The following is a 20,951-nucleotide window of genomic DNA, read 5'->3' on the forward strand; positions in this document are numbered from 1 at the left end:
CCCCCCCCCCCCCCCCCCCCCGGCAAACAAACTGCCGGTGCAAACAGCACACGGCTGTGTCTCTGTCCCGCCCCAAGATGGTTGTTGTCCTTCTACTTACAGTTTACAGCCCTCTGAGGATCTGACCTTTTCAGCACAACATGATTTCAGCCCTTCAGTTTTTAACTCTTTACTGTTACATACTCCATTGTGTTAATCAAATAGAAATCTTTATGTTCAGAAATGTGGAGTTATAAATTATTTTACACTAAATGTGATCAGACTCTATCAAAGCATTCCAGAGGTAAAGAAATGAGAATAGGAAGGAGAGAGAGGAAGAGGAAAGTGGTGGTCTCACCTCGTTGTGGGGCAACCCAGCAGCAGAAAAAATGGGGATCTTCTGTCCTCTGGCGATGCTGTTCATTCCATCGATGGCCGAGATGCCAGTCTGAATCATCTCCTCGGGGTAGATACGGCACTGAGGATTGATAGGCTGACCTGGATTTAACCGAAACAGACGTCTTCATTACTCACAGTAAACTCACTGTTTGACTATAGTTTCTTTTGTTTGTGTTTTTATGACTGTTCAGGGTTTACATTTGAGTAAATATTGCACTAACTCTAAAATATTTTCTAGCATTCTCTCCTCATAATCTTATGAGCTACAGTAATTTAATAAATGTTCAAGGACTACGGCTCACATTAGTCACATGACTGACAGGAATGCCGTGGTTATAATGCTTACAGACAAACAAACAAATCAGCGGTGCTGCAAATATACTGTAAGCATTATATTATTGACAAACAACTAATCCAGCTCCAAGATGCACAGTCTGGGTCATTCTGCATCTCTGAACACACACAGCAAACAGATGTCAAACGACTCACGTTTCCCCACCACCCAACAGTTCCCGGTCTTTCTTACACACAGACATGATGATTTTCTGATTTTTGATTCTGTTCTGGCCTCATCAGTCGACAGAAAGGAAGGAAGAAGCATGAATCTCAGTTTTACTCAACACCCAGGGAGTGACGGACTGGTTCAGGAACGTGCACAATTTGAAAATATTAAATGAAAATAAAAAATATATAATTTAAAACTGGACTTAAAAAAAAAAAAGTTCCCACTTTCTGCTTTTGCTGAATTCATGAGTAAAGTTGACCAAGTAGACCTATTTAACTAATCTAGGTTATTACCCATGTCCTAATGTCGGCTTAAGACCCTCATGGCCCCTCTGCACTGTTGCACAAGGGCTCCAAGGCACTGACAGTCAGAGACCTCATTTCAATTACAGGAACGTATGTAATCTGAAAATGTGACAATGGACACTCTGTCCCATCCCCTTCATGACACCCTATAAAAGCAGCAAAGTTCCTTTTCAAATAGACTTAATCAGCAACACTGGCACAGAAACGCAATAGAAAGCAATTCCTGAAATTTACAATTTAGGTTTAAAACAGCTTCAAAACATCTGATGACCACCAGTACACATATATCGGATCAAAACTACTGTACAAATATTATTTACTGTGTACGTGGCTGTCATTGCACAGGGCTGCTGTACATATGTAAATAATCATTACAATTACTTCTGACTTAATTTATTCAACAGTTTGTTTTCCGATTGTTAAAATGAGTATTGTTTTTGATGCTTTTAATTCTGAACTTCTTTGCTGCTGTGACGATCTACAGAGTCAATAGTTTTCTATTCTGTTGTATTTTGGTAGGTCTGGGCTCGGCTGATGCATTTTCTAGTAAAGTTTTGGGGGAGAAAATCTCCCTGAACCAATTTATTTACAGTCATGGCAAACACAACGTATGGACTGATTAGAACAATACAAATTTCACATAAAAAATATAGGAAGATGAGATTTTTTTTACATTTTTTTTTTTAGTATTTTATATCACTTTATAATGTAGCTGTTTTTTTTTTTGTTTTTTTTTTTTATATATCATTTATTCCATTTATTTTTCAATTTATAAACTTTTATGGTTGTCTACTGTTGTCATCATTGTTTGTTAAAATCAGGTCTCGATGAGACTAACCTGTCTAAATAAAGGTTGAACTGAATAACCAGGGCTGTAAAACTTTTCACATTCACTGATAATATAAAAAACATTTTATAATTTCTCTGCATTAAGATTTTCCTAAAACTGTTGAGAGTTTCAGTGAATAAATGCATGTACTATCTTTCTCACACTGAAAGTTTAAATGTATGTTCATGGTAAGTGAAGGGGTTAAGAAACATCCTAAAAAACAAGAGAAAGACATAAAGCTAAAGAGGTTTTACCCATAATGTCCAAGTAGTCCTCAGCCAGAACGCTGGGGCCACGATCAATGGGTTTGCCGGAACCGTTGAACACCCGCCCTGAAAGAAAACAATTCCTCTTTGAGCCAAGTCTTCATTTGGATAAATGGCTGATTTATGGGGCAGATGAATTCAAAGATATTTATAAAAATATCAATAAAATTAAATGTATTAAATTACACTCCCCAGCACATCTGATCTGTTTGTCAAACTCCTAACAGATACTGTAAGTGCAGCTCTGATGGCTCTTGTCGAAGCTACAAGCAGCTAGTACAAATAATTATAAATTCAGGGACACGATTAATGACACTTCAAAAACAAAAGCAGGTTTACTTTCCGCTAGTACTCAAATGTATTTAACCTTGTGCAGCACTGAGATAATCACAGTGATTGAGACATTCAAGAACATTCAAATAAAAGCTTTGATTTGGTTTGTTTTTTCCTTAATGGTTTACAGAGGATTATGAAAATAGGAGAAAATTAGCACAGAGAAGGCCAAAACCCATTTAGCTCTCAGACATTCATGTTTATCTCAAAAAACAAGGAGAGCTGTACGGCAGTAAATTAAGTCTGAATTGTGTAGAAAGTTGTTTCAAAGAGACTGTTTAGTGTGATGATTTAATGATAACTGCCACAGTCATACCCAACATGTCCTCTGACACCGGGGTTCGCAGGATATCTCCAGTGAACTCGCAGGCCGTCTTTTTGGCGTCAATGCCTGATGTTCCCTCAAACACCTGAAGTAACAGAAGCAACAAGCAAAATCAATTAAAATCATGGTGGAAAATTCTCCACTGAGACATGGAAAAATAAAAGTCCACTCTGTTTCAGTTCTGGGATTTGGAACATAAAAATGATCAGCTCCATATCTGGTTATACAATTATTTAAATCTTACCTCAGGTGCATAAAAAATACACACACAACAGAGTTTACCATGTTGTTATTTGTTAAACAAAAATGGATCTAATGAAAAAGCTGTGTGTGAAAAACCAAGTCCACCCAGCTTGTAAAACCACCTTTACCAACAATCATTTTAAGCAAAACACCCAAACAGGACTCCAGTCAGCCATCAGGTGAAAAGGAGGAACCCAGACCCAGACCAGTGGTCATTCCGTATGTTGAGAGAGTATCAGAGAAACTGAGACGTTTATTTTCTAAACATAACGTCCCAGTGGCTTTTAAACCCCAAAATACATTACGGCAAAGACTGGTTCATCCCAAAGATCCAGTCCCCCGGCACAAACAGAGTAACATTGTGTATGCTGTTCAGTGTCAGGAGGGCTGTGATCAGTCTTACATCGGGGAAACTAAACAGCCACTGGCCAAAAGGATGGACCAGCACAGAAGACCAACATCATCAGGCCAGGACTCTGAGGTCTACATTCATCTCCAGGCCAGCGGTCACTCTTTCAGGGATGAAGATGTTCACATCATGGACAGAGAGGAACGATGGTTTGAGAGAGGAGTAAAGGAGGCCATCTTTGTGAAAAGAAATTGTCCATCATTAAACAGGATGGAGGCCTCCGGGTTCAACTGTCCCCCTCTTACAATGCTGTTATTGCTAGTATCACTCAGTTCCCTGTGAATAGTAAGTAGCCATCAGGGCACTAATGACTAGCTGTTAGGCTGATGGTCCTCCTTGATCATGTGAACAACTAGTTTTGTCTGTCAGCAGCAAACTGGTTCATCCACTATGAGAAGGTCTTGCTTTTGAGACTGTTGCAGCTCCTCAGACTGAAGAAGTCTCTTGGACAAAAGACGAAACATTTCAACAAAGAAGAATCCTTCTAGAGGACCTGACTCAGCCTTGTTAGGTTTATCTACCTGGATTATCGAGCATGCATCAGGAAATTTTAAGCGTCTTCCCCCCCCAGTATGTAGAGTATCCAGTATATACATATATATATATATATTTTTTTTTTTTTTTTGCTGTGGAGGAATTTTGGTCCAATTTTTTTTTTTACTTCTTCAATTTATTGACATTTCTTTTGTGACCCTTTTGGATCCAAGTTTCAGCTGTCAAGGCATGGTCTCACATTTAACTATAGAATCCTTGTGATCTACATACAATAGTACTTTGTAGTCGACTCAATGTACTCAAGATCTGTGGCTGTAAACCAAGATGAATTAATCACCACTCTACCATTAGACTTGGCAGGTGGTATGAGGTTTTAGTACAGATAGGCAGTTTGATTTTTCACAAATGCTATTAATAACAGCAAGACATCTCTTCTTTGGTCCAAACAAAGGGCATTGTTCCATAAGTCCTATGGTTCAATCACATGCAGCTTTACAACCTAAGATGTTCTGCCACATTATTTTTAGAGAGAAGGCAACCCTTCCAAACAAGTCATACATGCTCAGTCTTTTTACAAATGTACCATCATGAACTTTAACATTACACCTGCTAACTGAGGCCCTCAAAGAAATGAAGCTCTTGGAGTTTTTGCAAGTTCTCTGAGCGTTGCACTGTCTGACCTTGGGGTGAATTTGCTGGGACGTCAACTTTTGGGAAGAATGGAAACTATCTTAAATGGTAATTGTCCACTTGTAAAAATTCTTCTATCTGTAAAATGATAGACTCAGGATTGTTTGAAAATTATAATTTATTAAGGCTCCTGTCTTTATACCATTAAATTCGATTTCTTACCTGGACGACTGCCTTGCTGCCAATCACTTCTAAAACCTGCCCGCTCCTCTTGGTGCCATCTGGCAAGGTCAGATGAACAATCTCAGCATATCTAGGGAACTGATTAAAGTAAGACATCTTTTAAAAAAGTACTGAAAAAAACAACTTACAGGTCACTAGTACAAGAGAAAGTGCTGGTAAGAACTAAAAACAGTTGGATGATTAATAAACAAAAATCTAAAGTTTTGGTAGTAGCACTGAGACACCATTTTTGCTCATGAAATCCAACAATGTAGGGATGCAAGATATTAGCGGCATGGTTTCGGTATCGACCGATATTAGCGTTAAAGTTCAATATCAGACATCGGCTATTCCATCAAATAACACAGATATAAAAGACAATGTTTTTGTATGACAGCCCAGTGACAAGGATGCCTGCAGTGGTAGCACAACGCGAAGAGGTCACGTGCGCCTACCTCATCTCACGGCAGAGAGGAAAATTCAAAATGTCAGCGGTGTGGAAGGTTTTTTTTGTTGGTGAGGATGTTGGCTTCTGAAGATTTATGGACTATGTTGAGCCTCGCTACATCGTCCCCTGTCGGAGATATTTTTCTGACATAACCTTACCAGAGTTACAAGCTGTCGTTTCCAACGTCACTGAGAAGCGAATAGCTGATAGCACTTGGGTGAGTTTTACCACAGATATTTGGACGTCGTGTTAGCCCCGTTAGCATGATTAGTCTTACGGCACAATGGACAGACAAAAATTTTGAACTTAAAAAGGCTGTCCTTCATGCACAGGAGTGCAGAGGATCCCACACTGCAGCTAGGAACCTGGAACAAGCCTCCACAAGTGAGACAGCATCACAGGTGACTAATGCTAATAAATAACATTTAACACTTTTCATTTAATATAAGTCAAAGTGCTATGAATATCATATGGCTGTTATTGAATATATGTTACAAGCTCTTACAGCTGTTACACAATTTTTGTAGCAAATAAGCCTAAATAAGAGGCTATGTTCTGACAAAGGAACGTATATAAAATATTGTATCAGTTATCGTCCAAATAAGTTTTATCGTCATATCGGATATTGGCCAAATATCCAATATCGTGCATCCCTACAACAATGGAACATTTTTATGGTCTTACCTTAACATTATCCAGGATTACCAGAGGTCCGTTTACACCCGACACAGTGGAGTACGCTGAAACAAAGAAGTAATTATTAATTTGCAAGTTCAGACAGTTACTAACACAGTGCTGACAAGATCCTATAGTTGTGCAGCTGAACTTCTATCAACTTTGGATAGTGCAGATTTTCCTAAATCAAAGACTAAACACAACCATAAGTTGACCTTTTCACGGTAATATAAGAAAAAAAAAACTCTGTGCGTTTTCAGGCTCACATGTTAATGTCAGACAAAAGTCAAGAAAAAATAAAACACAGAAATGTCTCTTGCTGATGTAATTATACAGCCATGAAGTCATTTCTGAACAAAAATACTGAACATTACTGAAGGGTGGGGAATTATAGAGGAGTTGGCATTACACTAACTGAATGAACTATAAGCACGTTAATTTGATCAACAAGGAATACAAGTGTTGAAGAAAATGCACAGATGAAATGGGTCACTGAAAACAAAGCACTACCTTCACTACCTTCCTTTTCTAACCATTAATGAGATCGAACGGCTTGTTACTTCTTCAGTTGTTGTAAAAGTCACCCGAGATCAAACATTAGGATCATTTCCTGTCAGACGTATAGCAATGTAGTGTTAAGCTTCCTTCCTTGGATGGAGAACTTTTACTAATTGGCTGGTTTATGTATGTGAATGTTTCTGTCCAGTGCCCTGAGACAACTTTGTTGTGATTTGGCACTAAATAAATCAACTGAATTGAAATTATACTGCCAAACTTTTCTTTTAAACAGACAAAATAAAAAAATACTAAAAATACTTAAACCCGGTAGTCACAACACAAAACTTGTCTAAGAAATCTAAGATTTTTCTTATGGTTCATCACAAAAAAGCATGCTATTTGATGGTACGTTAATGGTTCATCAATTCAATAGATAAACTACCAAAAAAGGTTAATTCAATTTACAATAAAGGTTCATTCAATTTACAATAAGTGATTTCATGAACCGATACTAAAAAAATCTACAACTGAGTGGAGTCAAGCAACACTACATCATTTCCTTCTCTTTTACCTGACGATGCCCCTTTGGGGTGGAAAAACTGATGGTGACAAACTGGGGAGTGTTGGGCAAAAGATTTGTATCACATTTTGCACGGCACTAATAATATTGTACATACTTATGGGCCAATTAGAATTTTTGTTCACTTCTTTAAACAGATGGGGAGAATAAAAAATAAAATATAAAAAACATTTCTGACTTTAGTCCAGTTGCAGAGAGGGATTAAATTGTAAATTGTGGTTTTTTTGTTTTTTTGTTTGGACCTTCTTGGCCCTCCACCGAGAAGGTGTACAGTATCACCTCCTGGCCTCCCTGTGTATCCTTGTGAGTTTTTTCTGGGTACTCCAGTTTCCTCTCACAGACGAAAAACATGCATGTTAGGCTGACTGGTAACTTTAAATTGTTCCTAGGTGTGAGTGAAAGAGTGAATGGTTGTCTCGTTTGTCTCTATGTGGCCCTGTGATGGACTTGTAACCTGGTGTCCCCCACCTCTCACACAAAGACCGTCAGAGATAGGCACCAGATGCCCATGATCCAGAAAAGAGAAGCTGGGAATAATGGATTGATGGTAAATTAATGCGGGCAGCACAGTGACGCAACTGGTAGAGCTACTGCCTCTCAGTGAGCAGGTCCTTGGTTCAAACCCCGGTCCAGGGGCCTTTCTGGGTGGAGTTTGCATGTTCTCTCCGTGCATGCGTGGGTTTTGTCCGGGTACTCCGGTTTCCTCCCACAGACCAAAAACATGCATGTTAGGCTGATTGGTAACTAAATTGTCCCTAGGTGTGAGTGAGAGACTGAATGGTTGTTTGTCTCGTTTGTCTCTATGTGTCCCTGTGATGGACTTGCGACCCATCCAGTGTGTACCCCGCCCCTCGCACAGTGATTGCTGGACATGGGCACCGGCGACCCCCGTGACCCAAAAATGGAAGAAGCGGGTAAAAAAATAATGGATGGATGGTAAATTAATGCATTTTGAATGGTAAACAAAAACAGCCAAGAGGCAGTTCAGACACAAAAAGCCGGACTGTGGACTGTGCTGTGCTAGGACCTTCCTTCAAACTCAGTGCCTCCACTGGACTCCCTCACCTCCCCTGGCGCAGCAACCTAGGAGATACAAGACGCCAAGGGCTGCGTCACTCACCTGACAGCCGTGCTGGGACACGCACCCCCTTCCCTCTCCACATGCATGTTTTATGTCTATTTATCTTTATTTATATTTAGATTTATCTATCTTAAGTTTTAACAATGAGAAGACTGAAGTCATTGTCTTTAGCCCTAGCTCAACTGCCGCCACTGATCCCGTCAACCTGGACTCCCTTCAGCCATATCTGAAGCAGTCTGGTAAAAATCTCAGGATGGTTTTAGACTCTGACTTCAAGTTTGACAAAAAAAATCAACTCTGTTCTGCAGAAAAGCTCCTTACAGCTAAGCCAGGTAGCTAAGCTCAAGCCAGTATTGTCCAGACCCGACCTTGAGAAACTAGTCCATGCCTTTATCATGACCCGATTAGACTATTGGAATGCACTGTATGCTGGGGTCAGCCAGGCCCCCATCTCATGTCTTCAGCTTGTCCAGAATGCTGCTGCTCGGCTTTTAACCAAAACTCGTAGGTCTGAACATATTACTCCAGTTCTGTCCTCCCTTCACTGGCTCCCTGTTCGTACGAGGATAGTCTTTAAAATTCTTCTGTTGACCTTCAAATGCTTAAATGGCCTCGCACCCCTTTACCTCTCTGAGCTTCTGGAAACTTATGTTCCCTCTCGGGCCCTGAGATCATCCGATCAGCTGCTTTTGGCTGTTCCAAAAATAAGACTGAAGCTCAAAGGAGATCGGGCTTTTTCAGTCATGGGCCCCAAACTCTGGAACAAAAACCAGATCATCATCTGCAGAAAGACATACCATAGCCAAATGTCTTGTGTAAAGTGACTTTACTTGAGAACAGGATAAACAAAAAAAACCAACAACATTATTTTACACGGGCAGCACGGTGGCGCAACTGGTAGAGCTGCTGCCTCTCAGCGAGCAGGTCCTTGGTTCAAACCCCGGTCCAGGGGCCTTTCTGGGTGGAGTTTGCATGTTCTCTCCATGCATGCATGGGTTTTTCCGGGTGCTCCGGTTTCCTCCCACAGACCAAAAACATGCATGTTAGGCTGATTGGTAACTCTAAATTGTCCCTAGGTGTGAGTGAGAGAGTGAATGGTTGTTTGTCTCGTTTGTCTCTATGTGTCCCTTTGATGGACTTGCGACTCGTCCAGGGTGTACCCCGCCCCTCACACAGTGATTGCTGGACATGGGCACCAGCGACCCCTGTGACCCAAAATGGAATAAGCGGGTAAAGATAATGGATGGATGGATTATTTTACACACTGGAACTTGAGATTGGAGCTGTGCTCAACCTGGAAATGATGGTACTTCTAAAAATTTTTAGTAGTTAAGGTTGCAATATCAGATTTACCAGACAACAATATAATATATTACATAGACATAAGGTATTTTTTTATAAGCACCTGATGTTTGAGAGTTTTTTTTAGGTCAACAGTACAAGTATATGACTAATCTCTTATTGTGAAGGTCTTAAGAACATTCTGTGAGTTTCATTGTTGTGAGAATACCAATGTTTGCTTTGCTTATTGACCTTTTTCCTCACATTTTACTCTATTCTCAACATTTTTACTTCATACTCAAAACTCAGAAATGGACAACAAAACAAACTTGATTCTCTGTATGTTTTTCTCTGGGTGGCTCTGGTAAAAATTATCTAAACTTTTTCTTTTTAAATATCTCAGTGATGTGTTTGATGTGATCAGGATCATTTGTTATTAATGTGTATTAGATTTAAGTTTGTTTTTATACAATTCAGAAGAGTTGGTCAATGTTCACGACACTGAAACTTCATAACCAAGATTTCATCCCCTTCAATGTTTTTTTTTTTTTCCACAACCAGCTTGCAAATTTTTTGAACAGTTTCAAAAAACTAGTGCACAATTTGCTCTTATAATAGTGACAGTTGTGGCTGGCATCTCCTCCCCATCACTAGAGGTATATTGTAACATGCTCACATCTAGAAACCACCCCAATAATGAATAATACAAAAAAGAAAAAGGCCAAAATCTCATTTAATTTCTTCATTTCAAAAGTATAATCTAGAAGATTAAATTGTGAACAAAGTGGGTGGTTGTCAAGGTGGGTACAAAGCTGGCTGAGGCGGGTACAATATGGGCAGAATTGGACAAAAAAATGTGCACGGGGTAAAAAATACAGTTTTGCGAGCACAGCTCACAAAAAAATATTATTTTAAAAAACTGGGTATTCTAAACATGGTCTTATAGTCTGCTGATTGTTGGGTCAAAAACAGAAAAACAAACCCTCCCGCAAAAAACAAACAAACATTTTTTTCAATATTTCATCCCAGTGAGATACTACTTTTTGTTAAAGAGAATAAATTATTTTCTTTGAATTTGTGTCTATTTAGAAAACAAATAATTCAATATTACAAACTATTTCATTTGTTTTATTATATGATGTTTGAACCAATTTTATTTATTTATTTATTTTTTTTTGAGTGTGTGAATTTTATATTTTGCGTGTTTTGGGATGTAACACTGTACTTTGTAAATGTACTATGGATAACCTAAATGGTGATATTTGCATTTGCCTCAACCATCTTGGAATGTTCTATATAAGTGCAGGCCCTGACATAGAGCTTTCCCAGTACAGTTGGGTTTGAAAAGAAATGGGCGGGGGAAAAAAGAAAAGTTCAAGTTACCCTCTTATGTGAAATCTAATGATTAAGTACATGGTTTACTCTCTAATTTCTCAAAGTAACAAGTACTCAATGGGCTATATGTTCATGAGGTGTTAAGGAGCAACATTTCCCATTAGGTTTGGAAAACTTTCTCCACCCCTCTTTGGCTACTTTAGCTCAAGTGCAGCAGTCCCCTGGCTTGGCATGCAACAGGAGTATGGGTCACCCTACAGCCTGTTCAGCTGCCAGAGCCCTTTGTGTACAAAGATGTTAATTGGTCCTAATCTGCCACTAGAAGCTGTTTTGGTAGCCTGACCTCACACCCAGAAGGACACCTTGGTGTGAAATACTAAAGAGCCTATTCAAGTGCCAAAGAAAAGAGGCACAGAGCATTCCAGCACAATTCAATTTCCCAGTTAAAAGAAGGGGGGACTCAAAGGGAAGAGAAGGAAAGAGTGGGGAGTAGGTTCTAGGATGGAGATGGGAGCGCATCATCATTCTGACAATCAATGAACAGTACAAAGCAGTGGCTGATGTGATGTGCAGCCTCATAATCACGTCTTAGCCTCTACTTCAAGGGATTCCCACAGTCCCATCGGACACAGAATGAAATGCCTAAAACCTTCCGCTCCTCACCCACAACACAAGTGTGAACATGCACACAGCCAAACAGACAAAATCAGAATACTCATACAAAAACCTGTATACCAATATCGAAGTAACACTTTCTCAAAATGTGCCCCAACACTTCAGAGTTTCAGACTGCTCATTTCATTTTATACGTCAACAAAGGCAATATAAAGTATCTAAAAAAAATTGTTCTTGTTTGCTTAACGGGTTAATAGAATATTTAAGTTTTGACTTTAAAATTTTATTTTTTTTCATGCCAACTACAGTAGACGTTATTTTACAATGAAAATACAAAGTATTCAGGACAGTTATGCTGGCACCAGATTCAAGCAGGAAATACCACATCAATGATCATCTGATGAGTGATGACTGTTCTGAATGTATGTTTATTTTACGATACATATCTGCTGTGCCAAATTCAAAAATACAGTTTAAAAATGACTTTACAAATGCATCACCTCTCCAAATATTCATCCATTATCTTTATCTACTTCTTGCTTTTCTGGTTGTGGGGATCACTGTTGGTGCACATATCACCATCACTATGTGAGAGGCGGGGTACACCCTGGACAGGTCTCCAGTCCATCACAGAGACAAACGAGACAAACAACCATTCACTCTCTCACTCTCACCTAGGGACAATTTAGAGTTACCAATCAGCCTAACATGCATGTTTTTGGTCTGTGGGAGGAAACTGGAGTACACGGAGAAAACCCATGCATACTTGGAGATAACAAGCAAACTCCAACTAAAAAGGTCCCCAGCCAGGATTCGATCTGGCAACCTTCTTGCCGAGAGGCAACGGTTCTACTAAATGTGCCGCCCACCTCTCCAACTATTCGCATCAAACTCATGTCAGTGGTTTTGATATGATATTAGTGAGTGACAAATCACAACAGCAAACACCAAAGTTCATGCTCAATAATTCAGTTACTACTAATAATAATTCAGTCAAATCCAACAATGTTCAGTCAGATCATCTGGACAGTTTCTTTGTTACTGTTGACGTTTTGTCCTTCATCCAAAGGACTTCTTCAGTCCGAGGAGCCACAAGCCAACTGGAGTCCCACAAACACCAACTCCCATCGTAGAAAAAAAAAAAAAAACAGTTTGCCAATGATAAGATGGAGTTGGAGCTTGAGGGACTCCAGTTGGTTTGTGGCTCCTCGGACTGAAGAAGTCCTTTGGATGAAGGACGAAACATTTCAGCAAAAAAAGAAACCATCCAGATGACCTGACTGAACATTGTTGCACAACAGCAAACCTTCACGATGCTCTGTTCTGGCTATCGTAATGGAATAACCTTCAGAGTCACTAAAACCAACAAATATTTGTTTGAGAATTTGTGACGGGACATTCTGTTCTATTTTTCACCAATTTTATTTATGCAGAGAAAAACAAAAACAGCATCAAGTTTTCAGGAACCAGGAGAACCACAACACTGCATGTCAGTCAGTTTCAGTGTTTTGTGCTTCCAACAAAAATGTGAAATGTCACAACTTAAAAAAAGAAAGAAAGAAAGCATTTTAAAAGCACAGGGAGGTAATGCCGCCATGACAGACAACATCAGCTTTTACCATCGGGATGGGCATTTTAAAAATTTACCCCTAAACATAACTTTATTCTAAAACAGTGGAATTTGGAAAAACAATGTTTTTGCATCCAGACAGCTGATTAGTGTAACAACTTCATATGTCAAAGTGCTTTGATGGCAACAGACTAACATGTGGACATTGACAGAACCGTTTACCGACACTGGTTGGGTATGAAGCATTTGTTAGCACCATTTACTCCTTTATCAATCTGTTCTTTATCAAGTTTATTAAAGAAATGTGAGAAAATGATAACTTTAGCAATAACTGACCCGTTTCATTTTTTTCACTTTAACAGTAATGACCCAAGTCAATCTGGATATATACCACAGTATGTGTTAGATACAGTTAATGAGCTTTGGAAACACAAATCTAGAGTTGCAGGGGAGCAGACTGAATATGGAAATGCATCAAAACTCAAAGAACCAACAGCTTCAACCTGTGTGTAAATTGTACTTTTTGTTGATTCATGGTATGCATGTATTAAAGCCAAGCACATGCATATACATCTGCATACTTTGGCCTTTACATCACATTTGCATACCACAATGCCTATGAATAAGACTTTTTTTTTCTTGTTTTTAAAGAAGCGGAAAACTAACTTGTACAATAATTATGATGACTAAAGTATCAGTCTCTAGGAAAATGTGAGCCATATTCATTCATTCAACCTTTATTTAGACAGGTAAATCCCAATGAGCCTCGAGGACTCATTTACAAGACAGACCTGATGTGCATATGTTGGGATTACTACATTTAAAATCAGTACGGCAAAAAAATTAATAAAATAAATGTGTCAATGTTAAAAGAAATAAAAAACAAGTATTTTATCTACATGAACATTCTGTAAGTAGGCCTGTCACAATAAACAATAAATCAATTAATTGCATGATGAATGAAAATGATCGACCTCATTTTCATTTATCGGCTTTATTGTTTCTTCCTGTCTCTTTCTACTGAAGACACTGGATGACAAAAGGCTCAACTCCGGTGCTCTTCACTGACCCCTCCCTTTCTCTTTAAACTCCGTTTTAACCGTCCAAAATCATGTTTTTGGATCATTAAAAGCAGCTAAGCTGAGAAGCTAAGCTACGAGCTAAGCTAACAGGCCAACCTCGGGAAAAATCTCCATCTTGTCGACACTAACATTCACAGTTGAAACCCGTGCCATTGTGTAAAAAGTTGTTTTTCTCTGCAAAAAGAAGCTGAGAACTTGTTTCCTGATATTTTATTAAAAGCTTTGTGTGAAAAATGCTAAAGAGCTCAAAACATTCCAAGCATCCGCCATTTTGAAAACCGAGAGCGACAGGCAACCCATCACAAGGGGCCTCTCTCCCATTTTTCTTAGAGACATGCTGCTTGCTCCCTACTATCATGTATACTTCTGTTTAAACACTCTTATACTGCCATCCAGTGGTCAAAACAGGTACCACACAGAAATTAACCTACTTTTCTTCTAAAATTTTACAATAATTACTAATGTCAAATTTCGAACAATATTATCGTTTATCCATGAGCGTCAGAAGCATCTGTAATGTGGGGGGGATACTATAGTGTGTGTGTGCATGCGCGTGTGTGCGCACACACCAGTGTACCAAAAAAGCAACATTTCATCTAGATTTCCTTACTTTAATTCCTTTTAAAGCATGTTTTTCACCAAGTGTATGTAAATTCAGCTGTGGGTTTTAAAGACATTTCAACTTTAATGCACCTGAACACACAGCGTCTCTTACACCTGCGGCGTCTTACAGCGTCACAGTTACTGCTAAGCTAAGATGCTACAGACGTAGTGCTCCCCTGAAGCATCCTCCCAACATGTAGACATAGAGGAGAAACACTCTGCAGGTTGACAGAGAGCTGGAGGTAACCATGTAAATCTGGAGTGGACTTTTAGTGGTTTGAGTATTCTATTAATCAAGTGGAATGGATTTGTTCACGAAGAAAGACAAACAGCGCCAACTGAACTAATGTTTCATAGTAAAAGTGGGGGGGGGTCCAAACGAACTTTTTTTAATGTGGGGGGGGGGACATGTCCCCTTCACATATAATGGTTGTGACACCTATGTGTTTATCACAATATTTTCTGAGACGATTACTTGCCCAACAAAATTTGTTATCTTGACAGGCTACAGTAAAAAAAGCTAAACCTAATGTTTTGTTGTGGAGTACTGAATAGACAAAATATTTTCTTTTAATATCTTGTGATATAGTCATTAGCAAGAATTTCTAAAGGAAAATACATGTATCTTTTGGTGGCTGACAAACCATTTTTATTAATTTTAAATGTCAGAATAGTAGAAATAACAGCACAGCTACTAACACTAACCATTAAACTTTTGTCTGATAATCCAGATCATAAGTATAAAAACACACAAAGTTACAAACATATTCTCATCTGAGTAATGCTGATGACTAAAATAAATAAAGCCTTCGTAATAATTCATAATTTCCACAGCAGTGTAAGAGGCATTAATTTGTTATGTATTAACAAGAAAAATGTAAACCTTTTCGTGACACTTATTGCTGATGCTGTGGAAATATGCAAAAAAGGCATAATGTTCACATAAGTCCTCAAGTTTAGAATCAAGTCAAACATTTGGAAGGACAATTACTCGTTTCTCAATAAACCCTTACTTCTTTAAAATGACCCAACAGTTGTGAAAGATGAAGAAAGTCAGGAAGTGAATTATAAGTGGTCAGGAAAATAAATTTCCCATTGACAAAGGATTGGTTTCTCTTCATGCAACAGACAGAAATGGTGTCAAACCCCTAGTCTACATTTTAATGTTCTTTCATGAAAAGAATGGCAAACGCCCACGGGAGTCTTTTTCTCTGCTGACAAGCTAGCTGCTTAAGCCTAATTAGAATGTGGATTATAGAAGTGTTTCAAAAATAACATTGATTTTATAGAAATTGCTTTCATAGTGACAGATGAGACATTTGTTTATCGTGACTACATTATTACCAATAATTAAATCTTCACAAAGAAGTATAGTGCCTTGCTCCTTGTCTTTTCATAGCACTAAATGACAGAATGCACCACTAAAACAAAGACGAGCCATTTCGTGGACTAATGGCTTTTGTCGGATTTGACATGAGAGAGACAAAGGCCTCTTAAAAGAAAAGACTAGGTCTGATGAGAAATCTTTATTTGTTTATTTTTCCACTCTTGTCTCAGCATGGCTTTTCAGAAGCTGCTACTCTTAGACCTCATCAAACGGATAGAGAAGTGAAGAGGCACCTCAACACCGTGATCTCATAGACTGATACTTAGAAACTGGCTGTACAAAATAAAGTCTGTGTGACTTTCATGATTGCACATTAGCATTACACATGTGGCGCGAATGACAAAGAAGAAAGAAAGAATTATATATTTTGTTCTATCTAATCGGGATATGAAGCTGTTAGATCTTGATTTTAAAAGGCAAACACAAAAAGCAAAGCAGACAAATGGTTAAAGTTATATTAATTGTATGGCCAGCAGAATGTCACAGTCACACTGATACTTTTTATACATTTCAGTTTCCATGCATAAATGGTACAGAATATAACTATTTTATAAATTTAAAGCAGGATAGTAGAATGTGTTACAAAAACTGAATTCTACCGTGTTATGCATTCTCCAATGAATACATACAACCTGTATACAATTGACTCTCCAGTAATTTGCTCAAAAGACTAAGGCAATATTGAAGAGAAAAAAATACTTTATGTATTTTCATAACCTTGCATTAAAGTATGACATTTGAAATAAAGATAAACTTCAACAGGAAGGAAGATAAAAGGAAAAGAGGCAAGTGTCATGAGAAGAGAGCTTGGAATAAAATGAATGGTGAACTGTGAACAACCAGTGAACCATCACTAGAAATATTTAATAGAAATAGAATAGAAATAGAAATATTTACATACATTATTATAGACATACATCTGACTATATCTCCTGTAAACTCTCTTATGAATTGGTGTGCTACTTGTACTGGGTCTTAGGCGATATATATTAAAGTACTACAAGCTTATGAAAAGACGAGAGGAAAAACTGGGAATTCAGGTACATCTGAGAATGAGACTTCTGGGTCCAATGCAACATTTATTAAGGCTTTGTAACAAACAATTATAAACACATACCAATAAAGTCATTAATGTGCAGCTGTCCCCATTTTAGGAAGTAAATCAGACAGTCAACATTTCTCACATCTTAAATTGCACAGTCAATGTGGCATGTGCAAGACTTTCACTATTCTTTTCAACACATATTATCTAAAATACAAACAGGATTCCAAAAAAGTTGGGACACTAAACAAATTGTGAATAAAAACTGAATGCAATGATGTGGAGATGGCAAATGTCAATATTTTATTTGTAATATAACATAGATGACAGATCAAAAGTTTAATCTGAGTAAATGTAACATTTGAAAGGAAAAATATGTTGATTCAAAATTTCACAGTGTCAACAAATCCCAAAAAAGTTGGGACAAGTAGCAAAAAGTGTCTGGAAAAAGGAAATTGAGAATATAACGAACAGCTGGAAGACCAATTAACAATAATTAGGTCAATTGACAACATGACTGAGTATAAAAAGAGCTTCTCAGAGTGTCAGTGTCTCTCAGAAGCCAAGATGGTAAGAGGAACACCAATTCCACCATTGTTGCGCAGAAAGATAGTGCAGCAATACCAGAATGGTGTTACCCAGCGTAAAATAGCAAAGACTTTTAAGTTATCATCATCAACCGTGCATAACATCATCAAAAGATTCAGAGAATCTGGAACAATCGCTGTGCGTAAGGGTCAAGGGCATAAAACTCTACTGGATGCTCGTGATCTCCGGGCCCTTAAACGTCACTGCACCTCAAACAGGAATGCCACTGTCAAGGAAATAACAGAATGGGCTCAGGAATACTTCCAGAAAGCATTGTCAGTGAACACAATCCACCGTGCCATCCGTCGTTGCCAGCTGAAACTCTACAGTGCAAAGAGGAAGCCATTTCTAAGCAAGCTCCACAAGCTCAGACGTTTGCACTGGGCCAGGGGTCATTTAAAATGGAGTGTGGCAAAATGGAAGACTGTTCTGTGGTCAGATGAGTCACGATTTGAAGTTCTTTATGGAACACTGGGACGCCATGTCATCCAGACCAGAGAGGACAAGGATAGCCCAAGTTGTTATCTTTTGTTCAGAAGCCTGCATCACTGATGGTATGGGGTTGCGTGAGTGCTTGTGGCATGGACAGTTTGCATGTCTGGAAAGGCACCATTAATGCAGAGAATTATGTTCAGGTTCTGGAACAACATATGCTCCCATCTAGACGTCATCTCTTTCAGGGAAGACCCTGCATTTTTCAACACGATAATGCCAGACCACATTCTGCAGCAATCACAACATCACGGCTACGTAAGAGAAGGATCCAGGTACTGAAATGGCCAGCCTGCAGTCCAAATCTTTCACCTATAGAGAACATTTGGCGCATCATAAAGAGGAAAGTGCGACAAAGAAGGCCCAAGACGATTGAACAGTTGGAGGCCTGTATTAGACATGAATGGGAGAGCATTCCTATTTCTAAACTTGAGAAACTGGTCTCCTCTGTTCCCAGACGTCTGTTGAGTGTTGTAAGAAGAAGGGGGGATGCCACACAGTGGTAAAAATGGACTTGTCCCAACTTTTTGGGGATTTGTTGACGCCATGAAATTTGGAAACAACAGATTTTTCCCTTAAAATGATACATTCTCTCAGTTTAAACTTTTGATCCGTGATTTGTGTTCTATTCTGAATAAAATATTAGATGTTGGCACCTCCACATCATTGCATTCAGTTTTTATTCACAATTTGTTTAGTGTCCCAACTTTTTGGGAATCCGGTTTGTAGAATGGGTCCTGATCTGACACAGATGCCTTCAGGGGTCACAAAAAAACTCAGACAGATAGTTGCGACAGGCTGATGACAACCGATTACAACCAGACGTTCATGGAATGGTCAAATTATCATATATTAGGCCTTTTTGGGGATTATTGATCGTACATCGTACAGAGGGCAAAATTGTCGTACAAATACGATAATTATCGTACATCTGGCAACACTGGTGCCCCACTCCGTCAACAGAACTGAGCACCCCGCCTACCAAACCGAACCCCCCACCCCGGCACCGACATAGTGCCAAGCTAGCAGCGTACAATACAAGCGCTCTAGCTAAAAAGCTAAAGGCAGCACTCACGCTGCCTCGTCTCTCACGCTGCCCCACCCCCATCTCAAAAACTGTCTGTACAAACTGTGCACAGCTCAAACGTGTTGCACTAAGCTAAAGGAGTCTCTTCCCTCATGCTGACCCCCACCTTCACTCAAAAACGGTTGTATAAGCGCACTCAGACATGTGTCCGTCCCTCCCGTCAACAAAAATCATGGATGAGATGAGCACCCTGCCATGGCAAGTTAACTAGGGGAAATACTGTCATTCTTGGTTTTATGTTGCATTTTGGTTATTTCAGAAGGACCAGACCTGAAAATGACATCAGACTCGACTTAAACATGTTCCAGTTGCAAGTCAAAAAACCAGTAGGATTTGCTAATGGTTGTGTTCAGGAACTAGGCTAGCTACCATTAGTCTCACTAAAAAAGGATTTTGTGTAAACACACCAGCATGTTCACTCATGGTGAATCAACAGCATGTTTGTGTGTTTCACTGGTTTACTGAATGTAAACTGAGAAATAAAAATAACAATACTGCAACTATCCATCCATCTATTTTTAAGAGGGCCAAGGCCACATATGCAAAGAGGATCGAGGGTCAATTCATCTCACAAGACCCTTGGAGCATGTGGAGGGGCATTAAGTGCATAACAGATTATAAAGGAAGGAGTGAACAATGCCCCAAAGACCCATCTCTGCCTGATGCCCTCAACAAGTTCTATGCACGCTTTGAAGACCCGAACAGACCACCCAGCACCAGACTCACCTCGCCACCGGATGAAGAGCATCTCAGCGTGACCTCAGCAGAAGTAAGGAGTACCTTCAGGAGGATTAATCCGCACAAAGCAACTGGCCCAGACAACATCCCCGGAAAAGTGTTGAAGGAATGTGCTGATCAGCTCTGTGAGGTGCTGGCAGACATCTTTAACACCTCACTTACCCTGGAGACAGTTCCCACCTGCCTGAAGACTGCCACCATCATCCCAGTCCCAAAAAGCTCTACAGTGACTGGTCTGAATGACTATCGGCCAGTGGCCCTCACCCCGATAGTCGCTAAATGCTTCGAAAAACTGGTCATGACTCACATCAAAACAACCATCAACATCAACGAGGACCCTCATCAGTATGCATACCGTGAGAACCGATCAACAGAGGATGCAATCTCCTCTGTGGTCCACACTGCGCTCAACCACCTGGAGCAGAAAAACTCTTACATCCGTATGCTCTTTGTGGACTTCACATCCGCCTTCAACTCCATGATCCCCCAAACCCTGATGGACAAACTATCCACACTAGGACTAAGCCCCTCCATCTGCAACTGGGTACTAGACTTTTTAACAAACAGACCACAGTTAGTGAGGATCCACAACCTCTCCTCCTCCACCATAACCCTCAGCACTGGCTCTCCTCAGGGATGTGTGTTGAGCCCCCTTCTGTTTACTCTGCTCACATATGATTGTGCAGCTACCCATCCAGGCTGTCACATTGTAAAGTTTGCAGATGATACAGCGGTGGTGGGATGCATCACAAACAATGATGAGTCCAGCTACAGGCAAGAGGTGGAACACCTGGAGAGCTGGTGCAGAGAGAATAACCTTCACATCAATGTGAAGAAGACAAAGGAGATGATTGTGGACTTCAGAAGGAACAAAAACACCTACACCCCCCTGAACATAAGAGGATCTGC

At 39.5% G+C, this 20,951-nt stretch overlaps 1 protein-coding gene across 1 annotated transcript in view; it reads right to left on the bottom strand.

Moving 5' to 3' along the window:
* Positions 1 to 20,951, bottom strand: part of atp6v1ba (ATPase, H+ transporting, lysosomal, V1 subunit B, member a) — a 48,755-nt gene that overhangs the window by 21,659 nt on the left and 6,145 nt on the right. Inside the window, exons 2-6 of the mRNA XM_037680961.1 lie at positions 6,073 to 6,128; positions 4,941 to 5,039; positions 2,933 to 3,026; positions 2,272 to 2,349; positions 338 to 477 (exon numbers count right to left, since the gene is read on the bottom strand). Of these exons, the coding sequence (XP_037536889.1) occupies positions 338 to 477; positions 2,272 to 2,349; positions 2,933 to 3,026; positions 4,941 to 5,039; positions 6,073 to 6,128 (467 nt within the window). The remainder of the gene's footprint in view (positions 1 to 337; positions 478 to 2,271; positions 2,350 to 2,932; positions 3,027 to 4,940; positions 5,040 to 6,072; positions 6,129 to 20,951) is intronic.

This window comes from Nematolebias whitei, chromosome 1, assembly GCF_014905685.2.
Source record: "Nematolebias whitei isolate Nwh7 chromosome 1, NemWhi1, whole genome shotgun sequence".
NCBI classification, from domain to species: domain Eukaryota; kingdom Metazoa; phylum Chordata; class Actinopteri; order Cyprinodontiformes; family Rivulidae; genus Nematolebias; species Nematolebias whitei.